Raw genomic sequence first — 25,165 nt, forward strand, 5'->3', positions numbered from 1 at the left:
AAATACGTAGGTGTGGCAGGCAGCCCGTGCTCGTGCTCCAGCATTGCTCCCACTGCCCCATCATCAGCTTGCTATGGGCAGCATGTTCTCCTTACCTCACATCGGAACGGCTTCTCTCCAGAATGCTGCAAGGAGTGCACCTTGAGTGACATACTGCGCTTGAATGATTTTCCACAGGTTTCACATGTGAATGGCATGTCTTTCGTGTGTGCTGCAACACAGAATGTATTTGTCCTCAAAATAATTCCACCCAAAGGCTCAAACTAGGAAAGACAGATGTTCTGGTGGTGGGAGGCAATTAGGCAACAGGATTTCTACACTGTGACATAACAGTCATGTTCTGAGGAGAAAGACAATCTGGAAAATAAGTCCAGTGTGGAACACTGTGCCACCCAGTGTGACAACACTTACTGAAGACACACCGTGTTTAGCTTGAACACATCAACACCAGCTTCTAGGAGGGCAGTTCCTACTATGCTGGGCAACTCAGAGTACCCAGCCAGAGCATGAGGGAAATTACAGGGATGAGAGGAAAACAGCAGCAAACTCACCAACCATGTGTTTCCGCACATGAGCCATGGTATAAAATTTCTTCTCACAAATCTCACAGGAAAATTTCTTCTCTGCGTATCCGTGGACAATCTTGATATGCTCATGAAGGGACCATAGCTTCTTGAAGGATTTGTTACAGGACACACACTGGGCAGAACAAAGAGAAAACAATCTTTCAAGCCTGGGCTTGCTGCCAGCCAAGCCACCCCCTCCCCACCTCACTCTCCCTGGCGCAAGGCCGGGATCCAGCCCAGTGCTAGTCCTGCAACAGGGCCAGATTCCAGCACAAACATCTCTGTGTTCTATTCTCCAAGCTGAACCTCTTCGAGACCCTTGGGGAGTATGGAAACAATGGCAACAACTACAACAAGAGGCAGAAAGTTGCATGCCTACCAGAGACTTGACTACTGTGGTCAAGTTAATTCTGCCTCTGGAAGCTTCTGGTTTGTTTAACACACAGATTACCAAGTGCAGCTTCCCCCTATCCCACAATACACACAGGTAGGAGATGGTTACCACAGACTACAAACTAACTTTAAATCAGCATAAACAAAGACAGGATAAAACTATATATATATATACACAAGTATATATATATACACACACAATATATTGCACATTTATACTATATATATAAAACAATATATATACAAATGTTTATATGTAGATCTGTAGGAATATGAAAATGTTTTAGAGCTTAGAAAATGCATTTGAGGCTTCATTAACATAGATCACTGTGATTTTATTCAACTTTCCCAAATCTAATGTACTCTATTTAAACATCTGACCCTGGTAGAACTTAACATAACTTAACAGAGTTCTGGTAGAACTCTGTCAGCACCATCCACCCATCTCCCTGTACCCCAGCTCCAGGTGTCTTTCACACCCATCTACAGGAAACGCTTGCCAGCTGCCCAGTCCCTTCTGTCATGAATCATCAACAGTCTGGACTATGGGCAAAATCACACCAAAATAAAGTATCTCTGGTTAAGGCGAAACAAAGCCAGCAAGTTTCAGGTGATCGTCAGACTCTGCAATACTTAAGGGGAAAAGCGAGTATTCACGGCAGAAAGGAGCACCGTGTCACTTCTAGGGGAACAAGTGGGCTGAGAAGAGTTAAAGATGAATCTCTGGATGGGTGGATACCGCTCGAACAGAGACGACAGACCCCGCCTACAAGCGACTTGGCAGGGCAGGGTTTGGATTTTTACTTGCTACCAGGCCATCAGGATTATTAGGATCTGTTGTAACAACAAAGAACAAGGTTCTTTAGGAACGGGAAGCAGAATCTACAGAAAACTAAAACACAAGTTTAAACATATTAATAATGAGGAATAGTTAGGAAAGTCACACAAAGAGGTCTGGTAGATATTTTCTGCAATTAAAAAAAGCAAATTTAAGTTAAAAAACACCAAAAAGCAAAAGAAACCCTCCCTGGGAAGATCAAGAGCACCTTTTTGGTAATGTAACAGTGTGGAATCCAGGTCTGACCCCTAGGGTGCAGCACTGCACCACGCACCCATGGCCTTAACTATATAAGGCAGGACACTGGCAGAGAGAGAGAGAGAGAGAGAGAGAGAGAGACAGACAGTGTGTGTGTGTGTGTGTGTGTGTGTAGGGGGGAGGGCACGAGAACCAGGATTCAGCCTTTTGCTTACCCGACATGTCAGAGATTAGATCATAACTGACAAATCAAAAGCAGTGGGGGTTTTTAGCAAACATAATTTATATATGTTTTGGAAAGTTCTTTAAAGCAATGATCATCTCAGTTGTGGATAAAAGCTGAAGACAAAATTAAAGATAATCACCAATATTTACAACACTCAAAAATCAACCAATTTACCTTTTAAAAGTTTACAGTAAATATGATATGAAACATTGTACTTTACATATTTTACAGACATTAACACACTTACCTTTGGGGAATATTTAGTAATGAGAGTCACATAGACAAACGGACAGAGCCGTGACCCACTCAACATAATCAGTGCCCCTCTGCACCTACCGCAATGTTGTTCTTCAAGACACCAGCCTGGCTCCAATAGCCTACTTTGCTACCTGAACACAGTAGCATTACGTAACCCTATCCTCAGGTAGGCACCGATTGCAACAGGTTCAGCCTCGGTTTAAAGTCTGCATATTCCCATGGACTTAGCCTCTTGACCAATTTAGTGTAGTCATCTCTCCATTGGTGAAAGCAAACTCCCTTCTGGAGCTCTTCCTTTTCCACCGGTCTGAGTCATTAACGGTTTCTGGCCCCATCTGCTCCACTAGAATCTGGCATCCTTTTACATAGAAAGGGATCTTTCTCTGCTTCTGACCTTCACTCAATCGTCTCCCACCTTGACAGAGAAGGTGCCAGGATGTGTTTCTACAAGTTCTACAAGAGTGAATCTCAGAGCAAAGTTGTTGTTGACTTTACATCCTGGTCAAGCATCTATAACAGATCCCCCTTCCAGAATATCTGTGTTCCTACTAGTCAAGTGGGTCAGTTAGAAGTTACGCTTTTGTGACAAGCTGTTAGGCCTCAGCTTGGAAAAAGGCCACAGCAGGAGCTTCTAACAGTGACCGAGTGGTGAGATCTGTCCCTTCAGCCTCTATGGTATATTCTATTGTGCAGTTACCAGATGAATCTCAACAGCCAGGTCCTATGCTGGAAAGTGCGCCCACTCGGTGGTAAAAACCTACCTGGATGTTTTTTTCACAGTCTGTTTGCTGGTGAAGGGACAGCTCACTTTCCAGGACAAACTTCTTGCCACACTTATCACAAATCTGCATGCGCCTATGAGTAACGTTCATGTGCTTCTCCAGGTACCAGCGAGTATTAAACACCCTGGGGCACTTCTCACAGGTCAGAGTCTCTTTCTCTTCACACTGAGCTTTCTGGACTGGTGCTTTGGGCTCCTTTGCAGCCCGCTTCTTACGCTTAGGTGGCTCTACACTCTTCCTACGCCCTCTCGTGGCTCTGGGAGTAGGGGAGGCGGCAGCTGTGGCAGCCGAGGCCGCTCGCCGGGTCCTCCTTTGCGAGACGCTGACCTTCTCCACTATCTTCTCCTTCTTCTTCTGCCTTGCGTTCTCTCCATAGTCATGGCTGTCGTCTGTGGCCTCTTCCTCACTCTCTTCCTCTTCCTCCTCACTGCTTGTCTTAAGAACAGGAGTCTCTTTGGACTGGGAAGAGACACCCTTTTCCCCTTTAGATACATTTAAGGTTTGATTATTAAGGTTTACCTCCACTATGATCTGCTCCCTTTTGTAAGAGACCTCCTCTTCCTCCTCTTCTGTGTCATCAGAATTCTCCCGGTCTTCCTTGACAGCATGCACGTCAGACACGGCTCTTGTCTCCCTGAAATATGGCTGTTCCTCAGTTTCGTGCAGATGGGGTTTGCTCATCTTGGTGTCCACCAGCACAGAATAAGGACTGCCTGATTCCCTTTTGTACACTTTGGTGGACAGGTCAAGTTCTTGGTTGGCACCATGATAAAAGGTGGATGGCACTGGACCACGACGGCTATCTTCTTGTGCCATCCCTGCTACATGCACAGCGCAGTTTTCAACCAGCTCCTGACAAGAACTGGCTGTGTGGCTCATTGGTAGGTGACCTGACTTATTCTAAGCAGTTCAGACTATAGAGAAATTAGCTTTAAAACAAGGTAATTATTAAGACTCTAATCGTTTTTCCATCCGCAAAGAATCACTCAAATGAAAAACGGATATTCCTGAAACCTGTGTACAATTCTTCCAGTGTTGCAGCACCAAAGCATTAGGTTGAAAGGTTTGGTATCATGGCAAGAGCAGAGCACTCGGGATCTTCCTTCTGAAGAGAGCTGCAAGGACTTGGAGCATCTTATCTACAAAGAAAAGCAAAGCGCGGAAATCAGAAATCACTAGTTCTTTCTTATATCGTTCATTTAAAGCATAACAAGTATCAGTTAAGACGATTCAGCTATATATGCAATTCTTTATAATACTTAAATGTTTCAGTATGGGTCACTATTTTACTGGATTGGATTATATGAATTTGCAAACATGTTCTGTCAGAATGTGAATTCTGGGGTTGGCATTTGTGGCAAAGCAGGTAAAACCACCTGTGACGCTGGCATTCCATAGGGGGAGGGGGAAGTTTATGTCCCGGCTGACCCACTCCCAATCAAGCTCTCCGCTAATGGCTTGGGAAAAGCAACAGAGAATGGGCCGAGTATCTGGGCCCTTGCTATCCATGTGGAGACTTGGATGGAGTTCTTGTCTCCTGGCTTTGGCCTGGCCAAGCCTTGGCCATCACGGACAGCTAACCATGGAAGGAAGATTTCTTTCTCTGTCTCTCCAACTCTGACTTTCAAATAAATTTTTAAAAATAGAATGTAAATTCTATTCCAGCAACAGCCACACCTCTCCAATTCACCAAGATCCTCAAAGCTTAGTATAATGCCCAGAATATAGCGAATATTGGATGGCTAAATATCCACTATTACAACGCATTTCTTTTTAAAAATTTGTGGGGGCCCAGCACAATAGCCTAGTAGCTAAAGTCCTAATCCTGACTGTGCCAGGATCTCATATGGGCACAAGCTTTTTTTTTCCCCCAAATGTATCAAGTATTTATTGGCTTTTTTAAAAAAAATAATCTTACATACTTGATTAGGGTACAAAGAGTCAAGGGCTACAGGAAAGTGGGTAAGACCATTGTTTCCACACTAATATCATCAATTTTTTTCCCTATATCTGGGGTCAGGGGAGAAACAAAGGGAGAAGCCCCACCCAGTCTCCCACCCATCCTATGGACACCAGTTCTAATCCCAGCAGCTTCACTTTCCATCCAGCTCCCTGTTTGTGGCCTGGGAAAGCACTTGAGGACAGACCAAAGCCTTGGGATCCTGCACCCGCGTGGGAGATCTGGAAGAAGCTGCTGGCTCCTGGCTTTGGATCGGCTCAGCATTAGCTGTTGCAGCCACTTGGGCAGTGAACCATCGGACGGAAGATCTTTCTGTCTTTCCTTCTCTGTAAATCTGACTTTCCAATTAAAAAAAATAAATCTTTTTTTTTTATAAATAGATGGGTTTTTTTTTTAAGATTTATTTTATTTTTATTACAAAGTCAGATATACTGAGAGGAGGAGAGATAGAGAGGAAGTGGAGCTGCCGGGATTAGAACCAGCGGCCATATGGGATCAAGGCGAGGACCTTAGCCACTAGGCCACGCTGCTGAGCCCAAAAAAATAAATCTTAAAAAAAAAAATGCCTTTCAAGTAATGAGAAATAAATCTTACCAAAAAAAATAAAGAGAAATAAGAACTGAATGACTGATGACAGTAAACACATTGGTGGTATAAAAAAAAGTATTTATGAGCCTGGGGCAATAGCCTGGTGGCTAAATTCTCACCTTGCATCTATTGGGATCCCATATAGGCACTGGTTCATATCCCAGCTGCTCCGCTTCCCATCCAGCTCCCTGCTTATGGCTTGGAAAAGCAGTAGAGGATGGCCCAGGGCCTTGGGACCCTGCACCCACATGGGAGACCTGGAAGAAGCTCCTAGCTTCAGCATGGCTCAGCTTTGGGCCTTGCGGCCACTTGGGGAATAAATCAGCAAATGTAAGATCTTTCTCTGTCTCTTCTCTCTGCAAATCTGCCTTTCCAATAAAAATAAATAAATCTAAAAAAAAAAAATCATTAGAAATTTGTTTGAAAAGCAGAGTTAAAGATAGAGGAAGAGACATACAGAGATTTTCTATCTGCTGGTTCACTCCCCAAATAGCCACAATGGCCAGGCTGATATCAGGATCCTGGAACTCCATCTGGATCTCCCGCATGGGTGCAGGGGCCCAAGCACTTGGGTCATCACCTACTGCCATCCCATGTGCTTAACAAGAAGCTGGCCTGGAAGCAAAGCAGCTTGAATTCTGATGTGGAATGCCAGCACTGCAAGCAGTGGCCTAACCACTGTGCCACAATATTGCCCCACTGCCTGCCTGCCTTTCTTAGATTCTTATTTTATTTTAAAGAGTTACAGAGAGATTATCCACCCACTGGTTCACTCACCAGATGGCCACACAGCCAGGGTTGGGCCAGCCCAAAGCCAAGAGCCCAAGCACTTGAGCAATCCTGCTGCATTCCCAGACACATTAGTGGGTAGGCAGATCAGAAGTGGAACAGCCCAGGACACGATCTGGCATCCATAAGGGATGCTAGCAACACACTACACCACAATATCAGTCCTGTCTTTCTTTTTTTTTTTTTTCTTTTTTCTTTTTTTTTTTTTTTTTAAAGATTTATTCATTTTTATTACAGCCAGATATACACAGAGGAGAGACAGAGAGGAAGATCTTCCGTCCGATGTTTCACTCCCCAAGTGAGCCGCAACGGGCCGATGCGCGCCGATCCGATGCCGGGAACCTGGAACCTCTTCCTGGTCTCCCACGCGGGTGCAATGTCCCAAAGCCTTGGGCCGTCCTCCACTGCTTTCCCAGGCCACAAGCAGGGAGCTGGATGGGAAGTGGAGCTGCCGGGATTAGAACCGGCGCCCATATGGGATCCCGGGGCTTTCAAGGCGAGGACTTTAGCCGCTAGACCACGCCGCCGGGCCCCAGTCCTGTCTTTCTTCCAACATCAGTCACTACATGTACCACTGTGAGAGCTTCTCTGAACCAAGGTGGTGAGTGGGGCAAGCACAGACACCATGGAATTAAAGCAGCTAACTGACAAAGCTACAGAAAGGAAAGAAAACATCCTGGCCTTAGTCTCTGAGCTAGGTATAGATTAAACTATTTTCAGATTTACTAGAATAATTTAAAAGTTGCTAAGCATTTTGAAATCTGTCCTACATACAGCTTTCTAGACCAAACAGTAAAGGGGCGATTCCTGGTATGTCAGTTGTATGAAAGTCTAAGATACGAAGAATCAGTAACCATCAGGTTCCAAGAAAAGTGAAACAGACCACTGAAACAAAGATTAGAAGGGCACAATTTGGGTCGGCACGATAGCTTAGTGGCTAAAGTCCTCGCCTTGCATGAGCCAGGATCTCATATGGGCTCTGGTTCGTGTTCTGTGTACTCCACTTCCCATCCAGCTCCCTGCTTGTGGAATGAAGACGGCCTAAAGCCTTGGGACCCTGCACCCACATGGCAAACCCAGAAGCAGCTCCTGGCTCCTGGCTTCACACTACTTCAGCTCCGGCCATTGTGGACACTTAGGGAGTGAGCCAGCAGATGGAAGATTTTTCTTTCTGTCTCTCCTTCTCTCTGTAAATCTGACTTTCCAATCAAAATAAATTAAATCTTGAAAAAAAAAGAGAAGGGCACAGCTTGTATCTGGCCCTACCTCACACTTAGATGACTACACGGTGAGCTCGTAAGCTGACAGAGGACTGCTGGCCACTATTACTATTTAATAACCACTACAAAACTGGGCTGGATTCTGAAACTTTCTTTTTAATCAAAGTAATCATTAAAAAAAAAAACCCTAAGTATTCTTAGCTGTACAACTCAAGTGTTATCAGTCCCACTCTAACCCACCTGAGTCCCATTCCCTGAAGAACAACCCAGTTTTTAAGCAGTTTCGTTTCTTGAAAGGCTTTAACTGTTAATTGCTGACAATGTAATGGGCTTTTTTTGGGTAAAGATTTATTTATTTTTATTGCAAAGTCAGATATACAGACAGGAGGAGAGACAGAGAGAAATATCTTCTATCCAATGATTCAACACAGCCAGAGCTGCGCTGATACCAAGCCAGGAGCAAGGAACTTCTTCCAGGTCTCCCATGTGGGTGCAGGATTCCAAGGTTTTGGGCCATCCTTGACTGCTTTCCCAGGCCACAAGCAGGGAGCTGGAAGGGAAGTGGGGCTGCTGGGATTAGAACTGGTGCTCATATGGGATCCCGGCACGTTCAAGGCAAGGATTTCAGCTGCTGGGCTACTGCATCAGGTCTGTAATGGGCTTTTCTTTTTTTCTCTATAACAGCAGGTATCTTTGGCAGGCATTTGGCCTGGTGGTTAGGATTCTGGTTAGGATGCTCACATCCCAAATTCAAATGCCTGCATTTAAGTCCTGACTTCACTCCTAATTCTAATTTCCTCCTACCGTACATCCTGGGAGGCAATGGGGATGGCCCAAGTATCTGGACCCCTGTCACCCATGTGAGAGACCTAGACTGAATCCTCAGCTTCCAGCCTCCACTGTGGGCATGTGGTAAATGAGCCAGGGCACGGGAGCTCTGTTTATCTATCTCTGGCTTCCACACAAACACAGCCCTACGTAACCTAGAACTCGAGAACAGTGCACTTCATGCTAGTCTTTACAGGCTAGAAGGGCAACTTCATAAGGCCTCTCAACCTGCTACTTCTTCCTTCTCCGCTTCTTTCAGAAGCAATCCAACAGACCTGTTTCCAAACCGAAAGGACCCTGGTACGCTGTGAGATATTCATCCTGCTGTAAGGAGAGACTGCTAAGGTGTACAGTATCTCTGAGGACTACACTAAAGCTGCAAAGAAACTAGAAGGATTAAAGAGAGGAACAAAAATGCAAACCATTCAAGTTCTTCCAAACTACCCCATTAGCAAGAATGGACAGGGAGACATCTGTGTGTTGTGACAGTAATGGCCTGACAACTCCACACAGTTTCATTACTTTTACAGCAGAATACTCATTTTTGTCTCATTATGAACATACATTAATGACATAATTGCTAATACCAGTTACTTTTTTTTTTTTTAAGATTTTATTATTATTGGAAAGCCGGATATACAGAGAGGAGGAGAGACAGAGAGGAAGATCTTCCATCCGATGATTCACTCCCCAAGTGAGCCGCAATGGGCCGGTACGCGCCAATCCAATGCCGGGACCAGGAACCTCTTCCGGGTCTCCCACGCCGCGGGTGCAGGGTCCCAAAGCTTTGGGCCGTCCTCGACTGCTTTCCCAGGCCACAAGCAGGGAGCTGGATGGGAAGTGGAGCTGCTGGGATTAGAACCGGCGCCCATATGGGATCCCGGGGCTTCTAAGGCGAGGACTTTAGCCTCTAGGCCACGCCGCCGGGCCCAATACCAGTTACTTTTAAAGTCTTTGGATGGTCCAATATTATTTAACATCTGTTACAGATGAGCAAAAAAAAAAATTCCTTAAAATTTTCTTCAGTTCAGAGGGCCTCCCTAAGAGGCCGTGGAACTTGACTGGACAAGTGGGATGCTGGACTCTGTATGGTGTATGGAATCTCAACGGAACTTGAGCTGTGGTTATGCATCAAGGTGAAGGAACTCACCATGGGGGAGGGGTTTGGGGTGAAGGGGGAGAATCCCAGTACCTATGAAATTGTGTCATGTAATACAATGTAATTAGTGAATAAATGAATAGAAAAAAAATTTTTCTTCAGTTCAGATCAAAGACATCAAATGTATTTAGCGAAATCAGGAAAACTTTGGAGGCAGTAAAAAGTTTTTGCATAGGGAGAACTAAACGCAGAAAAAGCTCTTTATAGTAAAGGAAAATCAGAATGGGGTAACTGTAGAGTGTAGTCCTAACCAATACAGTCGTTCAATTTTGCTAGAATTTAAGGTCTGGGAGAAGAGGGCACAGGACAGGTAAGTCACTGCCACGCTGAGAAGAGCTACAACCTTACAAGCCAGTGAGGAGTTTGTGGTTCATGAGGATGGCAAGAGTAAGACCATCAAAGGCTCTGAAAGAAATAACTAATGCGACTAGAGCCGTGCTTCAGAGGTCAAATTATATGGCAGCAAACAACCTTAGCCTATAATCAAGTATATCTTAGAAATGCATGCTCTCTCATATGTATAATTAAACAAATATACAATTAAACAAGCATTTAAAATAAGAAATTAAGGTAAAAAAACAGAAGTGCTAAAAGACAAACCATTTTGTACTAAATCCTCTGACATATCAGTACTGACTAAAGCCAAAAATTTTAAGGGGCTGGGCATGGTGGCACAGAGGTTAAACCCCCACCTGTATCTCATACGGGTATCCCCAGTTCAAGTCCTGAACACTCCACTTCTGATCCAGCTCTCTGCTACCAAAGCAGCAGAAGACAACCCAACTCCTTGGGTCCTTGCACCTATATGGGAGACCCAAAAAAAGCTCCTGGCTCCTGGCTCCCTCCTGGCCCAGCCCCAGCAACTGTAGCCATCTGGGGATTGAACCAGCAGATGGAAAAACCACTCTCTCTCTTATTCTGCCTTCCAAATAAAATAATTAAAAATAAGGCCAGCACTGAGCCTAGGGGGTTAAGCCTTTCCCAACGGTGTTCGCATCCTACATGTGTGTTGATCTGAGCCCCACTGCTTCACGTTTAATCCAGCCCTCTGCTAATGTTCCTGGGAAAATAGCATATGATGGGCCAAGTCCCCAGGCTTCTGCACCCACATGGGAGACCTGGAAGAAGTTTTAAGATCCTGGCCATTGCAGCCATTTGGAAAATGAATCAGCAGAAGGAATATCTCCTTCCCTTTCTGTAAACATGCTTTTCAAATAAAAATAGATAAATCTTTAAAAAATTAGACAGACTTAAAAAATTGAAGCCATCGGATGGAGGATCTTCCTGTTTCTCCTCCTCGCTACATATCTGCCTTTCCAATTAAAAAAAACGTTTTACAAAATTAAATAAAACTGCAGAAACCATGTTGTGGCATAGTGGCTTAAACTGCTACATGTGATGCTGGCTAATCATATGGCACTGGTTCGAGTCCCAGATGCTCCACTTCTGAACTAGCTCTGCTGATGGCTTGGAAAAGGAGAAGATGGTCCAAGTGCCTGAGTCCTACTGGCTCCTGGCTTCAGCCTGACCCAATTTCAGCCATCCTGGCTGCTCTGCTTCCAACTCTTTGCTAATGTGCCTAGGAAAGCAGAAGATTATAGTCCAAGTGCCTGAGCGCTACTACCCAGAGGGGAGCCCCAGATGGAGTTCTGGGCTCCTAGTCAGCTTGGCCCAGTCCTGGCTGTTGGGGCCATTTGGGGAGTAAGCCAGTGGATGAAAGTTTGCTTTCTCTATTTCTGCAACTGCCTTTCAAAAAGAAAAAGTTTAACTATAATGTCTACTAGCTTGAGTGACCCTGGGCAACCTGACTTCTCTATGTCTCATTTTCTGCAGCTGTAAAATGGAGATAATGACAGTATCTACTCCAAAGACTGTTACTGATATGTTTATGAAAGTCTGCAGCCACAGAAAGCACTGTTATTATAACTGTTTAAAAGCACACTCACCAATACGTTATGTTGTACAGGTGATTACATGGTGCATCAAACGGAAGTGAACGTGTCAGTGGAAGCTTCAGATAAGGCAGTCAGATCGGTCCTAAAGGACAAGCAGATGACAGACCCGGGGAGAAGGCAGGAGGTGGGCTCTCTGCACAGGGGTAGCATTGCATGAAATGGGCGGGGACAAAACCACACAAGTTTATTGATGTAAGCATCACTGCCCACAGTGACTTGGGTTGTGGTTCCTATTTTTACAGCTGAGGCTCAGTTCAGCAGTAACACTGCTGGTAAGAGATGGAGCAAGCACCAAAATTCTGTTTTGTTGTTTAAGATTATTTATTTGAAGGGCAGCATAGTGGTGCATCAGGTAAACCTTCCGCCTGCAGTGTGTGCCAGAATCCCATACAGGTACCAGTTCAAGTTTCAACTATACCAATTTGGATCAAGCTCCCTGAAAAGGTGCCTGGGAATACAGAAGAGAATGGTTAAGGTCATCAGCCCTACACCCACATGGGAGATTCAGAAGAAGCTCCAGGTTCCAGACTCCGGACCAGACCAGCTCTGGCCTTGAGGCCATTTGAGTAGTGAACCAACAGATGGAAGATCTCTCTGCATCTCTCCTCTCTGTAATTCTGCCCTTCAAATAAAAGATCTTAAAAATAAATGTTTAGGGTCCGACACGATAGCGTAGCAGCTAAAGGCCTCACCTCGAACACACCAGGATCCCATATGGTTGCAGATTCTAATCCTGGCAGCCCTGCTTTCCATCCAGTTCCCTGCTTGTGGCCTGGGAAATCAGTTGAGCACAGCCCAAAGCTTTGGGACCCTGCACCCAAATGGAAGACCCAGAAGAGGCTCCTGGTTCCTGATTGGCTCAGTTCCAGCCACTGTGGCCACTTGGTGAGTGAACCATCGGACGGAAGATCTTCCTCTCTGTCTCTCCTCCTCTCTGTTTATCTGCCTTTCCAATAAAAATAAATATTTATCTATATCTATCTATATAGATATAAATATATATCTATTTGTTTGTTTTTAAAGTCAGAGTTACATAGAGAGAGGAAAGACAGTGATCTTCTATCTGTTGGTTCACTTCCCAAGTTGCTTCAAATGTGGAGCTGGGCTGGTCTGAAGCCTGAAGCCAGGAGCTTCTTTCAGGTCTCCTACGTTCATGCATGGGCCTAAGCAGTTGCGCCATCCTTTACTCCTTTCCTAGGCATGTTAGCAGGGAGCTGGATCAGAAGTGGAGCTGCCAGAACACAAACTAGCGTTCATATTGGATGCTGCCAACCGTAGTTGCAGCTCTGTTCACTCCCCATAAGGTCAGCCGCTGGAGTTCTGGTTTTCTAACTCCTAAATCCCAGCCTGCTGCACTGTCTCCTACTGAGTTAATGATAATGACCTCAAAAGAGGCACTTAAGTTTTGAACAACAACAAAATGGCATAAAATAAAAATGAAGTTCCAGACTAGTGTGAAGATCTGAATTTTATTCTTAGCTAGTGAAATCCATGCCTTCTTGCAGAATGTCTGCACTGTTCCATTAATTCACATGGACACCTTTTAATGTTCATCTCTGATCCATCCTGCAGGGTGTATTTCACTATAACTACTTCTGAAAAACCATTTAGACTCAAAATTTACACTTGATCTTAGCCAAAAGGCCGAGAAGCGATAGACTCAAAATTTAAGTGCCATTTAATGCATCATCTTTTAACAAAATGAGTAAACTCTCAAGTGGATAAAACCTAAATGGATCTGTGGACGCTGAACTTGGCATGTAAAGAAGTAGTTACAGAAACAAAATGTATGCTGGAAAAGGCTCTGTCCCCAAATTAGCAACACCCTTTGAAGTGTCTTTCTGTCCCAGAGAAGCTCATACTATCAACCTGAACACACTGCAAGGCTTCCAATATCAACTGGCAAAAGTCAACTTTCCAAAGACCAAACACCCCAAACGACATACACCTCTGTGCCATATTTTAGATAAGCATTTATCATTGTATATCGCTGAAATATAAAACTAATTTTAATGTTAACAAAAATTTAATCTCAAGCAATTATTTGTAAACAGCCCATCTGTTCCATTCTGTGTGAGATGGAACTAAGACATGCCTGTACCTTCAATTTCAGATAAAGTTTTTATAAAAATAAAATCTGCTATAGTTTTTTACACATGCATTTAAACCAGACTGTAACTGTTCAGCAGTATGCACATGGAGGACAAAGTACTATTTAATTATCTTTAAGTATCAATAGACTCCACATTTCCAGAGAAGACGAGAAAAATGAACATGTATTACTCATCATACAGTCAGTGTAAGCAACCTTAACTTTCACCAACAATAACCCCCGTAGGGCTAAAGAAAGAAACCAAACTCTAAACAAGCTTTACCGTTGACCTGCAATATCATAATGTAATTTCAAAACATTTTTCCATCATTCAATTTCATTCACTAATGCTACCCACAAAGGAGCTACTTTTTTAAACAACAGAGCTACTTTTGAAAGGAGGGTAAGAACTTTCGTGCATATTACTGTAATCTTTACCATTACAATATGACATAGTTCTAGTCAAATAAAATTCAGTACTCTTTTTTTTTTTCTAAATTCAGTACTCGTAAAAAGAAAAACAAACAGAAAAACATGGCTAAAAAATAAATAACCCTGGAAAGTCTAAGTCTAGTCCAGACCAAATACTGCCTATGGGAAACAATTATTTAACCCCACAGTCCATTTTCAAAATGACTATATGAGTATTGGACCATTATTAACTAATAATTACTTGTCTGTCGGTGGCAAGGATGACCAGAGAGGTAAAATGCCTGAGCCGCTTCCTTTCCTGAAGTGCCCACAGGCAGCAGTGGCGTCTGGAGCAGAGGCACACTCTGTGGGCACAGACCCAGACGCTCACACTGTGACTGCCTACGGTGAGGGGTGTCAGTTTGACTAGATCATTGTGATTTTTAAGCAAAAACTCGTTTAGATAATAAAAACAACTTGCAGTAAATCCTTGTCACACTTCTGCATTTTACAAAAGTTTAAGATATTAGAAATAATTTAGATATGTAGATAAGAAAATTATAACATATATACATGTGACCTCCCCAAGGACAAAGGACTGTTACTGTGTTCTCATTAACAAAAAATGTTGCCACTGCAGAAATTAAGCATTTTAAAATATCCAGCCTTTTAATTTTTTCTTCCATAAAAATGCTTTATTTAATTAAAGAGCAAAGTTACGCAGTCAGATGGAGAGGAGCAGAGATCTTTCATCAGCAAATGGCTACTATGGCCACAGCTGGACCTGCCCAAAGCTAGGACCCAAGAGTTTCTTCCAGCTCTCCCACATGAGGGCAGGAGTCAAGGCACTTAGGCCATCTTCTGCTGCTTTCCTAGGCCCATTAGTAGGGGACTGGATTGGAAGTGGAGTAGCCAGGACAGGAACTGGTAATCATATGAGATGCTGTGGGCATCGTAGGCAGCATCTTACCCCTATGCCACAGCACAGCCCCAAAATAATCTAGTCTTTAATAAACAGTTACGCATAGTTTAAAATAAAAATATTTGATAGAATGATTTAATACTAAACCACAAATACCCAAAACACAGCCAATGGAGAAGACAAATTGGTACCACACCACCTGCCTTTTGCGTGCTATATACCTTGTTTCTCCTTAACATCGAGTCTTAGAATTTTTGACACCCATTTGAAAATACAAATCTCTCCCCCAAAATGAACACACAAAATTTTACAAGCAAAATCAAGAGGTCTATTCACCTCCAGAAACTCATCTATGGATTCCCAAGATTTTACTTTCCCTTATTTGTATATTCAGCCTAAGTATGTACGTTATATTTTCCATATATTTTCCACACTGTGTACATACTGTCCCAAATCTTTAGCACATATGTGGTCAGAAATAAATTAACAGCTGAGTCAAAGAACAGTATGAGTAGCATCCATTCTTATTTTTTTCAAGATTTATTTATTTTTATTGGAAAGGCAGATATATAGAAAGAGGAGGAGAGAGAGAGAGAGAGGAAGATCTGTCCAAGAATTCACTCCCCTAGTGACCACAACAGCCAGAGCTGCGCCAATCTGAAGCCAGGAAACAGGAGCTTCTTCCGGGTCTCCCACGCTGGTGCAGGGTCCCAAGTCCTTAGGCCATCCTCGACTGCATTCCCAGGCCACAAGCAGGGAGCTGGATGGGAAGTGGAGCTGCTCAGATCAGAACCGGCGCCCATATGGGATCCGGACATGTTCAAGGTGAGGACTTAAGCCATTAGGCTACCGCGCCAGATCCCCAAAGCAGCCATTTAAGGAGAAAAACATTAGCTGAAATATCTATGTCTCCCTCCCTCTCTCTGTAACTCTGCCTTTCACAAAAATAAAATAAATTTAGGAAGAAAAAGTTTGTAATCGGGTCATAATTTTTCTTTTTACTAATCAAACATACAGAATAACCCATTGTAATATTTTGTTTAGACTAAAAAGAGCAACAACAATGTCCATTTCACTCTTTAAACACTCAAAAAAATGGCTTATCAGTCTTAGTCTGGGGACATCTGGGTTAAGGGAATAGCCTATTTTTTAAAACAAATATGCTGCTCCTTGGGAATTAGGCCAGCCCACACCCTTAACCTTGGAATGGGTAGCATATTTCAAGCCACCACCATACACATTACATTGTCTTGATGTAGAGGCTTGCACCCAGCCTTGGAAGACTAGTCAACCCTTAGTCTTAACCAGAAGGTATTCCAGGCAGTATTGCTGAAAAGGCAATAGAAAACCAAGAAACTGTAGATGCCTAACATTTCTGCTTTCACTTAAACTAAAAAAAAAAAAAAAAGTCTAAGGCACAGGTTGAGTGAAATAAACATCCAAGCAAAAATGGAAGGCAAAGATACCCAGCACTCCGCAGGCTGCGTGGAGCAACACAGGACTCAGTAGCAGTGTTCTGCTGGACCCTGGCAGGCAGAGCCAACAAATGCATCCTTGCTGAGGATTAGTTAGCATGGCTGAACATACAGAAGAGAATGACCACTGTGGTAGGGTTATTGTTCAAATAACATGAACAATTATATCTCATAAACCTCTGTGAGAATTCAGTAAATCACCACCTTAAAAGTAATGGGATTGTGTCATTAAAATGCTGCTAAGGAGCCTGAACTGTGTGTCACAAGAAATTAAGCCATAGCCTACAATGCTGGCATCCAAATAAGCACCAGTTCTAGTCCTGGCAGCTACTCCACTTCTGATCCAGCTCCCTGCTAATAACCTGGGAAGGCAGCGGAAGATGGCCCAAGTACAGTGCTCCTGCCCCCACGTGGGAGACCTGGAAGAAGGTTCAGCTCCCAGCTTTCGGCCAACCCAGCTCTTTAAGCTGTGGCCATTTACAGAGTGAGTCAGCAGATAAAGATCTCTCTTTCTCCCTCCCTCTGTATAACTCTTTCAATTAAAACAAACACCTATAAAATAAATAAGTAAGCAAATGCTGCAAGGACTAGTATTATAGTATAGTAGGTTAAACTGCAGCCTGTGACACTAGTATCTCATATAGGCACAAGTTCGAGTCTTAGCTTTTCCAGTTCCAATCCAGCTCCCTGATGATGTACCTGGGAAAGCAGCAGATGGCCAAAGTCCATGGGCCCCTGCACCCACATGGAAAATTGAGAGAGGAAGATCCTGGCTCCTGGCTTTGGTCTGGCCCAGTCTTCATCAATGCAGCCATTTAGGAAATGTGCCAAACAATGGAAGATAGATCTCTCTCTCAGTAACTTTGCATCAAATAAATAAAACAAATTTAAATAACTAGGCAAATAAAACTGTTGCTACTCAAACAAGGGACTCCTGTGTTCCTTGGTCATGTTCATGTCTCTTCCCATCTGCAACAGAGTAACAGCCTTATTTTCTCTCTTCTGATAATAAAGGTAAAACGGATTTATGCAGCAAACATTTCTATCAATTCCTACATTTCAGTCTTTCACATGCTTCAACTATCATCTACAGGGAAGGCATTAAGAGTATAATAGGGAAGATATTTATTTATGAGGCCGGCATTGTGGCACACTGAATTAAGCTGCTGGCAGCATCTCTGGCATCCCAGAGTGCCAACCGTGTCCCAGCTGCTTTGCTCCCAGTCCACCTTTCTAATAATGCACCCAGATAAGCACAAATAGGTGGCCTGAGGACTTGGGTTCCTGCTGAACTGACACAAGAACTCAACAGAGCTCTGAGCTCCTCCTGGCTTTGGCTCAGCCCCATCGCTCCCATTTGAATAAGCCAGCAGATGAAAGACAGAGCTATATGTCACTCTGCCTTTTAATTTAAACATACAAATATATATGTATGCCTTCAAATAATTACTGCTTGATTTCAACTTTCATAAGCTTAAAATCTAACTGGAGTGTAAGATCCCTGTGTAAAGAGTAAGTCAGGACTGACAAATGAAACAAGTGCTGAGGGTCCTGACTGTGACACAGCACCTCCCACATCAGAGTGCTGGTTCTAGGCCAGCTACTGATGTAGCTCCTCACTAATGCACTGGAAAGCAGTGGATGGTGGCTAAGAAAATACTGCTACCCAAGTGGGAGACTTAGACGGATCTGCTCTGGCTCAGCCTCCATTTCTGCAGGCATCTGGAAAGTGAATTAGAGGGTGCAAGAGGTATACATACTACACTGATCTTTGCCAAAAGGCCGAGAAGCGATGCAAGAAGTACACATATTTTTTAACTGTAAATTTTCTGGTCCTGGCATGATGACCAAGTGGCTAAATCCTTGCCTTGCATGTGCTGGGATCCCATATGGGGCTAGTTCATGTTCTGGCTGCTCCACTTCCCATCTAGCTCCCTGCTTGTGGCCTGGGAAAGCAGTAGACGGCCCAAAGCCTTGGAACCCTGCACCTGTGCGGGAGACCTAGAACAGGCTCCTGGCTTCGGATTAGCTTGGCTCTGGCCATTACAATCACTTGGGGAGTGAACAGCAGATGGAAGATCTTTTTCTCTGTCTCTCCTTCTCTCTGTGAATCTGACCTTCCAATAAAAACAAATAAACCTTTAAAAAAAAAATCACATGAGTTCCAGGCTTCGTATCTCATTCTGTTTCTCAATGAACACATACCCTGGGGAGGCTCAAGCACCTGTGTCTCCATCACTCACCTGAGCAGCTCAGTTGAGGTTCCCAGCTCCCAAGTTTGGCTTGGCCCAGCCATGGCTTTTGCAGGCATCTGGGGAACAAACCCACTGATGAAAAACCTCTCTCTCTGCCTTTCAAATAAAATGAAAAATAAAATAAATGTAAACGTGTACAGAAAACAAAACAAAAATATAAATTTTGGTGAAAAACACTGAAACTTAAGTACAGTTTTTTCATAGTATATATTTTCTTTAACTAAAAAAGAAGTTTATTTATTTATTTGAAAGAGTTATGGAGAAAGGAAAAGCAAGCTCTTCCTTCTGCTGGTTCACCCCCTAGATGACTGCAGCAGCTAGACTTGGGCCAGGACACAGGCAAGGGACATAAGCTTCTCCCGGGGCTTCCATGTGGGTAGCAGTGGTCCAACCCTTGGGCCATCTCCTGCTGCTTTCCCAAGCCATTAGTAGGCAGCTGGATCAGAAGCAGAGCAGCCAGAACTCCCACCAGCGCCCAAGGGAATGCTGGTGTCACAGGCCATGGTCTTAGCTAGTACACTATCACACCAGCTCCCATACTTCCCATGCATTTGTGGAAAGCCCTTCTTAGATCCACCTTGCCCTTGCCAGTGACTAGAGGTGGACCTTGACCAAGTAGTGAGTTGTGGGATTCAAGCGGAGGTTGGTTAGGATGTTTCTGAAAAGGTTTTTCTAACTCTTTCTTTAAAAAGAATTTTTGTTTTTGAAAGGAAGAGTTCCAGGAAGGAGGAGGAGGGATAAAGATCTTCCATCTGATGGTTCACTCCCCAAGTGTCCACAATTGCCAGAGCTGACCCAATCCGAAGCCAGGAGACAGGAGCCTCTTCCAGGTCTCCCGCACAGGTACAGGGTCCCAAGGCTTTGGGCCATTCTTGACTGCTTTCCCAGGCCACAAGCAGGAAGCTGGATAGGAGGTGTAGTAGCCAGGACATGAACCAGCACCCATATAGGATCCTGGCACTTGGAGGAGAAGTTGCCAATTGAGCCATTGCAATGCCTCCCTCCCCCTGCCTTTTAAAATTTATTTATTTTTATTGGAAAGGCAGATTTACAGAAACAAGGAGAGACAGAAAGATGGTTCTCTAGCTCTTAAAACCATAAGGAAGAGCTCACCACCTGCTGGATGTAACACCCAACACTGCAGCATCCACCTTGCATCCATGGTGGGGGCTGGCTAAAGGACAACACAAGCACTACAAGCTGGCACAGCAGAAGGGGAGCAAGTATGGCTCCCCAGAGACATGTCTAAACTACAAGTTAAGCCAGTCCCACTGGGGTGCAGTGAGTTATACATCCTGCATGAGCCCTGGCTTTAGACCTAGGCTATTCCACTTCCAATCCACTCCCTGCTAATGCACCTGGGAAAGCAGCAGAGGATGGTGCTAGTACTTGGCCCCCTGCCACCCACATGGGAGACCTAGATGAAATTCCAGGCTCTTGGCTTTAGCCTGGCCCACACTTTGCTGTTGTGACCATTTGGGGAATGAACCAGCAGATGAAAGATGTATTTCTCTCTAATAACTAAATAAGAAAAAAAATAATTATTTAATTAAACCAGCCCTACTGAGGCATCTTTGTTGCTTCTGAGGGTAAATTTTCTTGATTTTCAAATTATCTTGAATTGATTTTCTATTACTTTGGAACCTCAGGTACCTTAACTCCTAGTCATGTGTGAGCAACATATGCATTTACAGGGTTATCTACTGGTCAGCTGAATAGAGGAAGACAGCCAGGCTGTGGCTAGGCAAAGATGCTCCCCAATTTCCAACACACATTTAGTGGAAATTGCACTTCAGGCTCACAGTATGTAGCATGAGTGACACCAACCATCTCTGATGCTGGGCAGTGGCTCCAAGCCAAGCTCCTCACAAGGCAGCCAGGGGCAGGGCTGTGTAAACTCTAAATCCTCAACAGTGTCCCGTGCAGCTGGGCATGTTGTGCAGTGGGTTAGGTGCACAAGGGCAGGCATAGCGTGTGATGGTTTCACAGGAGTTTAGCAGGGCATACCCACCCCAAAATGAGGAGCTCTATGCAAAGGTAGTCAAAAAAGTTCACGGAAAACAGAACTGTAAAACCAGCTTATTTTAGTAGATAAAATGTTTAACTCTACATATAGCCTTTCACGATGCACAGTTTTTTCATAAGTTTTTTTTTGCATTTAATCTTTTATTATTTTTAATTCATTAATTACATTGTATTATGTAACACAGTTTCATAGGTACTTAGATTCTCCCCACTCCTCCCCAAACCCTTCCACCATGGTGGATTCCTCCACCTTGTTGCATAACCACAGTTCAAGTTCAGTTTTTCATAAGTTTTTAAAAGTACTTTCATGTTTGCGAGATAGCAATGTACAGAAAGAATTCATATTTGTGGACGGCAAAGACAGAACAAAGAGAAAGAGGCTAAACGGTAAGCTCTAGAGCACTACAGGATAGAGAAAAGGAATCAACAGTAAGGTAAATAAAAGCACTAAAATGCAACCCATAGAAACTAAAACATTTTAAAAAGAACTGTTTATTTGAAAGGCAGAGTTGGAGAGGGAGAGGAGAAAGGGAAAAGAGTTCATTCTTCAAATGGCTATGATTGCCAGGATTGAGTCAGGCGTGAGCCAGCCCAAGTGAGGAGCCTGGAATTCCATCAGGGTCTCCCACAGGAGTGCAGGGGTCCAAAGCTTGATCCATCTTCTGCTGAATTCCCAGGTGCAATAGCAGGAGCTAGATATGAAGTAGACCAGCTAGGACCTAAACTGGTGTCCATGAGATGCTGGCATTGCAGGCAGTGGCTTAACCCATATGCCACCACACTGGCTCCATGAGAAAAAACACTTTTAAATGGGGCCTGGTGCAATAGCCTAGCAGCTAAAGTTCTTACCTTGAATGTGCCGAGAGCCCATATAGGTGCCAGTTCTAATCCCGGCCACCCCACTCTCCATCCAGCTCCCCGCTTGTTGCCTGGGAAAGCAATGGAGAAAGGCCGAAAGCCTTGAAACCCTATACCCACGAGGGATACCCACAAGACGCTTCTGGTTCCTGGCTTTGGATTAGCTCTGCTCCAGCTGTTGTGGCCACTTGGAGAGTGAACCATAAGATGTAAGATCTGGGCCCGGTGGCGTAGCCTAGAGGCTAAAGTCCTCGCCTTGAATGCGCCGGGGTCCCATATGGGCACCGGTTCTAATCCCAGCAGCTCCACTTCCCATCCAGCTCCCTGCTTGTGGCCTGGGAAACCAGTCGAGGACGACCCAAAGCCTTGGGACCCTGCACCCGTGTGGGAGACCTACAAGAGGTTCCTGGTTCCCGGTTTTGGATCGGCACAGCACCGGCTGTTGTGGCTCACTTGGGGAGTGAATCATCGGATGGAAGATCTTCCTCTCTGTTTCTCCTCCTCTCTGTATATCCGGCTTTCCAATAATGAAAATAAACAAATCTTTAAAACAAAAAAAAAGACTGTAAGATCTTCCTTTCTGTCTCTCCTCCTCTCTGTATATCTGCCTTTCCAATAAAAATAAATAAATCTTTTAAAAAATTTAAATGCTTATTTTTACTTAAAGCAAATGAGAGAGGTGGCGGGGGAGGGAGGGAGGGAGGGAAATTTTGTACATGTGGCTTACTCCCCAAATGTCCACAACAGCTGAGGCTGGACCAGTCCAAAGTTAGGAACCTATAACTCCAGGTATCACACATGGGAAGTAAGGACTCAAATACTTGAGCCACTCTGCATTAACTCCCAGCAGGCACACTAGCAGGGAGCTGGGAAGCTAGATAGCAGAAACTTTCATTAGATTCTCTAATGTAATATTGGGAGTGTGGGGAATTGGGGGGTTCCCAAGTGGCAGCTTACTCTGTGTGTCATATTGTCTCCCTCCACTATTCTTTTTTTTTTTTTTTTTAAGAAAGAAAAACTAACACCCACGTACCATGTAGGAGACCAGATGAAGCTCTTGGCTCCTGGCTCCAGCCTAGTACAACTCCAGCTATTGTAGTCATTAGGCGAGTGAACCAGCAGATGGAAGATTCTGGTTGCCTTTCCCTTTATCTGAAACTCTGCTTTTGGAAAGTATACACAATACATGCTAAGGAAATCTGTATTACAACAACACAAACCACTGAGAAGACCTTAATAAAACATTCATCTTTTATAGTTTCTCAAAACCTCAATTTTCTTCCATTTGGTCTCACTGAAGAACTATGTTGTCTTGAGCTAAGTTTCCTTTAAGCTTATATAATAAGAAAATATTCAGAGATGTTTATGCTCACTTTGGGAAATTCTAAAATTTAAAACCACTCCAAATTGAAATATGACCACTTCAAAGAAAAGAGGATAATTTCAGAGTTAGGAACAAAACAGCTTTTGATACAAACCACTGCATATTGTAGACACAGTAACCCAGTTTCATTTTGAGTGTAGTGTTTGTTGCCCTCAAGATATCTGCAACTTTCGAGCAAGATTTTTTTTTTTTCATTAAAGTGCCAGATAACAGGTAAGGCGGAGGAAGGGAAAGCTACATATCTTCATGCTGCAACACACCTTGCTTGCTCAGCTTCAGAGAAGCAAAGCATGGTCTCTGTGAACAAACACATATTTACAAACTGCTGCTAGTTACTGGTGACTTAACGCCAACATTAACTCAAGGTTAACTCACAGAATGTGTGACAATTCAATGACATGCTCATGAGGAGAAAAATCCTTGGCATACAAAGCTATCTTTGGCTATTTGCTCCATGGCAAATAGCTTGGGCTGGAAAAGCAGACGAAAATGATCAAACACACAAAGTTTTTTTTTTTTTTCCTGCAAGGAGTCCCTGATCACCTTTTCCTATAATATGATTCTCTGTGCTGAACTGTACATGACTGTACACTTTTCCCTGCAGTCAGAATCCAACACCCATAGGTCTGAATGAAAAAGCTGCAGATACTTACTCCCAATGAACTCCAGAAAAACTCCTTTTAGTAAAGAAAAAAATCAGTAGCAATACACGCTTTAAACATTTAGATTTTCATTGCTCCAAAAGGTCTAAAAACCCAGCCCGTGAGGTGGCGCTGGGCCAGGAGGCAGCGCAGACTCCTAAGCCTGCAGACAAGCGAGTAGGTGGAGGAAATGCTCATGTGGGGAGATGACTTATACAGGCCTTTTTTTCATCTAGAGAAAACCACAGCTCTCACCAACATGGGTGCTATAAATAGACATAATCTGTCAAAAACCTCACAAACGTTTTGCTCATTTGCTTTTCTTCTTTTTTTTAAATTAACTTTTATTATATTCAAATCCCATATGTGGTCAAGTCAACAAGGTGACCAAGTAGGCTATCCAGGTCTAGGAACACAGAACTAAGCCTAATTCCCCTTCATCCACGCATATCAGGGGAAAAAAAATCTTAGTAATATGTTTTATTTGGGGCCCAGAGGCGTGGCCTAGAGGCTAAAGTCCTCACCTTGAACGCGCCGGGATCCCATATGGGCACCAGTTCTAATCCCGGTGGCTCTGCTTCCCATCCAGCTCCCTGCTTGTTGCCTGGGAAGGCAGTCGAGAACGTCCCAAAGCTTTGGAACCCTGCACCCGCGTGGGAGACCTGGAAGAGGTCCCCGGCTTCGGATTGGCGCAGCACTGGCCATTGCGGCCACTTGGGGAGTGAATCATCGGACGGAAGATCTTCCTCTTCTACTCTCTGTATATCTAATTTTGTAATAAAAATAAATAAACCTTTAAAAAAATGTTTTATTTGAACATCTTTTTTTAAAAAAAAAAAAACTTTCTTCCTTTTCTTTTTTTTTTTAAAGATTTTATTATTATTGAAAAGCCGGATATACAGAGAAGAGGAGAGACAGAGAGGAAGATCTTCCATCCGATGATTCACTCCCCAAAGAAATACATGAAACTGGGGCCAGTAGAATGGCTCAACTAGCTAATCCTCAGCCTCAAACTGCCAGCATCCCATGTGGCCACCGGTTCATATTGCAGCTGCTCCACTTTCCATCCAGCTCCCTACTTGCGGAGGATAACCCAAAGTCTTGGGGCCCTGCACCCACATCAGAGACCTGGAAGAGGCTCGTGGCTTCAGCTCAGCTCAGCTCAGCTCAGTCCATTGTGGTCATTTCGGGAGTAAATCAATGGACATGAGATCTTTCTCTCCGTCTCTCCTTTCCATAAATCTAATCTGCCTTTCTCTGTGTGTGTATACAAATGCATACATAATTATATTCATTTTATATATATACAATGAAACTATCACACCCATTCAAATTTATAACC

General features: G+C 43.8%; 1 protein-coding gene across 1 annotated transcript in view; it reads right to left on the reverse strand.

Moving 5' to 3' along the window:
- Positions 1–25,165, reverse strand: part of ZNF652 (zinc finger protein 652) — a 60,922-nt gene that overhangs the window by 12,784 nt on the left and 22,973 nt on the right. Inside the window, exons 2-5 of the mRNA XM_058675865.1 lie at positions 18,904–18,971; positions 3,241–4,400; positions 552–699; positions 96–211 (exon numbers count right to left, since the gene is read on the reverse strand). Coding sequence (XP_058531848.1) covers positions 96–211; positions 552–699; positions 3,241–4,140 — 1,164 coding nt within the window. The 5' untranslated portion in view covers positions 4,141–4,400; positions 18,904–18,971. The remainder of the gene's footprint in view (positions 1–95; positions 212–551; positions 700–3,240; positions 4,401–18,903; positions 18,972–25,165) is intronic.

This window comes from Ochotona princeps, chromosome 17, assembly GCF_030435755.1.
Source record: "Ochotona princeps isolate mOchPri1 chromosome 17, mOchPri1.hap1, whole genome shotgun sequence".
Classification (NCBI taxonomy): Eukaryota; Metazoa; Chordata; class Mammalia; order Lagomorpha; family Ochotonidae; genus Ochotona; species Ochotona princeps.